The following is a 2,103-nucleotide window of genomic DNA, read 5'->3' as shown; positions in this document are numbered from 1 at the left end:
CAGTTACACTATACACATCTATATACACACCAATTACTCTATAAACATCAATATACACATCAATTATACTATACACATCTATATACACATCGATTACACTATACACATCTAAACTCAGCAACAAAAGAAACATCCTCTCACTGTCAACTGCGTTTATGTGTGTGTAAATATTTGTATGAACATAACAAGATTCAACAACTGAGACATAAACTGAACAAGTTCCACAGACATGTGACTAACAGAAATGGAATAATGTGTCCCTGAACAAAGGGGGGTGGTCAAAATCATAAGAAACAGTCAGTATCTGGTGTGGCCACCAGCTGCATTAAGTAATGCAGTGCATCTCCTCCTCATGGACTGCACCAGATTTGCCAGTGATGTCTGGTGAGGACCTGCCTTACAACAGGCCTACAAGCCCTCAGTACAGCCACACTCAGCCTATTGCGGACAGTCTGAGCACTGATTGAGGGATTGTGCATTCCTGGTGTAACTCGGGCAGTTGTTGCCATCCTGTACCTGTCCCGCAGGTGTGATGTTCGGATGTACAGATCCTGTGCAGGTGTTGTGACACGTGGTCTGCACTGCGAGGATGATCAGCTGTCCTTCCTGTCTCCCTGTAGCGCTGTCTTAGGCGTCTCACAGTACGGACATTGCAATTTATTTCCCTGGCCACATCTGCAGTCCTCATGCCTCCTTGCAGCATGCCTAAGGCACATTCACGCAGATGAGCATGGACCCTGGGCATCTTTCTTTTGGTGTTTTTCAGAGTCAGTAGAAAGGCCTCTTTAGTGTCCTAAGTTTTCATAACTGTGACCTTAATAATTGCCTACGATCTGTAAGCTGTTAGTGTTAACGACCGTTCCAGATGTGCATGTTCATTAATTGTTTATGGTTCATTGAACAAGCATGGGAAACTGGGAAAGTGTTTAAACCCTTTACAATGAAGATCTGTGAAGTTATTTGGATTTTTATTAATTCTCTTTGAAAGCCAGGGTCCTGAAAAAGGGATATTTCTTTTTTTGCTGAGTATATAATGTGTGAACATAACGTACCCCAGGCATGATGACCTTCTCTATGTCCCTGAAGATACAGTCCCAGTCCTCCGGGTCAGTGGGGGCGCTGTCTGGCAGCAGCTCTCTCATATAGCCAGGCTTCACCTCTGGGCCTGGGGTCACCTTCCTCTCCCTGATGGTCGTCAGGTACCTAGTGATGTAATCCACCATCTCCTTACCTGGACGACGGACAACACACAACAGTCAGATTACACAATATTAGATAGCATATGATATTATATATGATATCATTCACAAACAATGTTCCACCACACCTACCTACAATACAAACCATCAACCTACCTACCTACATACAATAACTACCTACAAAACCAACCATCTACCTACCTAAAATACCTGCCTGCATTACCTACCTACAATAACTACCTACAATAACTACCTACAATAACTACCTACAATAACTACCTACAATAACTACATAAAATACCTACCTACAATAACTACCTACAATATCTACCTACAATAACTACCTAAAATACCTACCTAGAATAACTACCTACAATATCTACCTACAATACCAACCATCTACCTACCTACAATACCAACCATCTACCTACCTACAATAACTACCTACAATAACTACATAAAATACCTACCTACAATAACTACCTACAATACCTACCTACAATACCAACCATCTACCTGTCTACAATACCAACCATCTACCTGCCTACAATACCAACCATCTACCTGCCTACAATACCAACCATCTATCTACCTACAATACCAACCATCTATGTACCTACAATACCAACCATCTATCTACCTACAATACCAACCATCTACCTGTCTACAATACCAACCATCTATCTACCTACAATAATTACCTAAAATACCTACATACGATAACTACCTACAATAACTACCTACAATAACTACCTACAATAACTACCTACAATACATACCTACAATAACTACCTAAAATACCTACCTACAATACCGGCCTGCAATACCTACCTGCAATAACTACCTACAATCTAAATACATGGTTTTAGCTTAACTCTGCACTATATAGAGAAGAAGCCAAGCT

The 2,103-nt window shown here is 41.0% G+C and overlaps 1 protein-coding gene across 1 annotated transcript in view; it reads right to left on the bottom strand.

Annotated features, from left to right (window-relative positions):
- Positions 1-1,227, bottom strand: part of LOC129834907 (histidine decarboxylase-like) — a 151,735-nt gene extending 150,508 nt beyond the window's left edge. The window contains exon 1 of the mRNA XM_055900278.1: positions 1,053-1,227. Within this exon, the coding sequence (XP_055756253.1) occupies positions 1,053-1,223 (171 nt within the window). The 5' untranslated portion in view covers positions 1,224-1,227. The remainder of the gene's footprint in view (positions 1-1,052) is intronic.
- Between the last annotated feature and the right edge of the window lie 876 nt (positions 1,228-2,103).

The sequence above is a fragment of the Salvelinus fontinalis genome, chromosome 35 (assembly GCF_029448725.1).
Source record: "Salvelinus fontinalis isolate EN_2023a chromosome 35, ASM2944872v1, whole genome shotgun sequence".
Taxonomy (NCBI): domain Eukaryota; kingdom Metazoa; phylum Chordata; class Actinopteri; order Salmoniformes; family Salmonidae; genus Salvelinus; species Salvelinus fontinalis.
The sequence above is the reverse complement of the archived record's forward strand: the minus strand, read 5'-3'. Positions and strand labels throughout refer to the sequence as shown.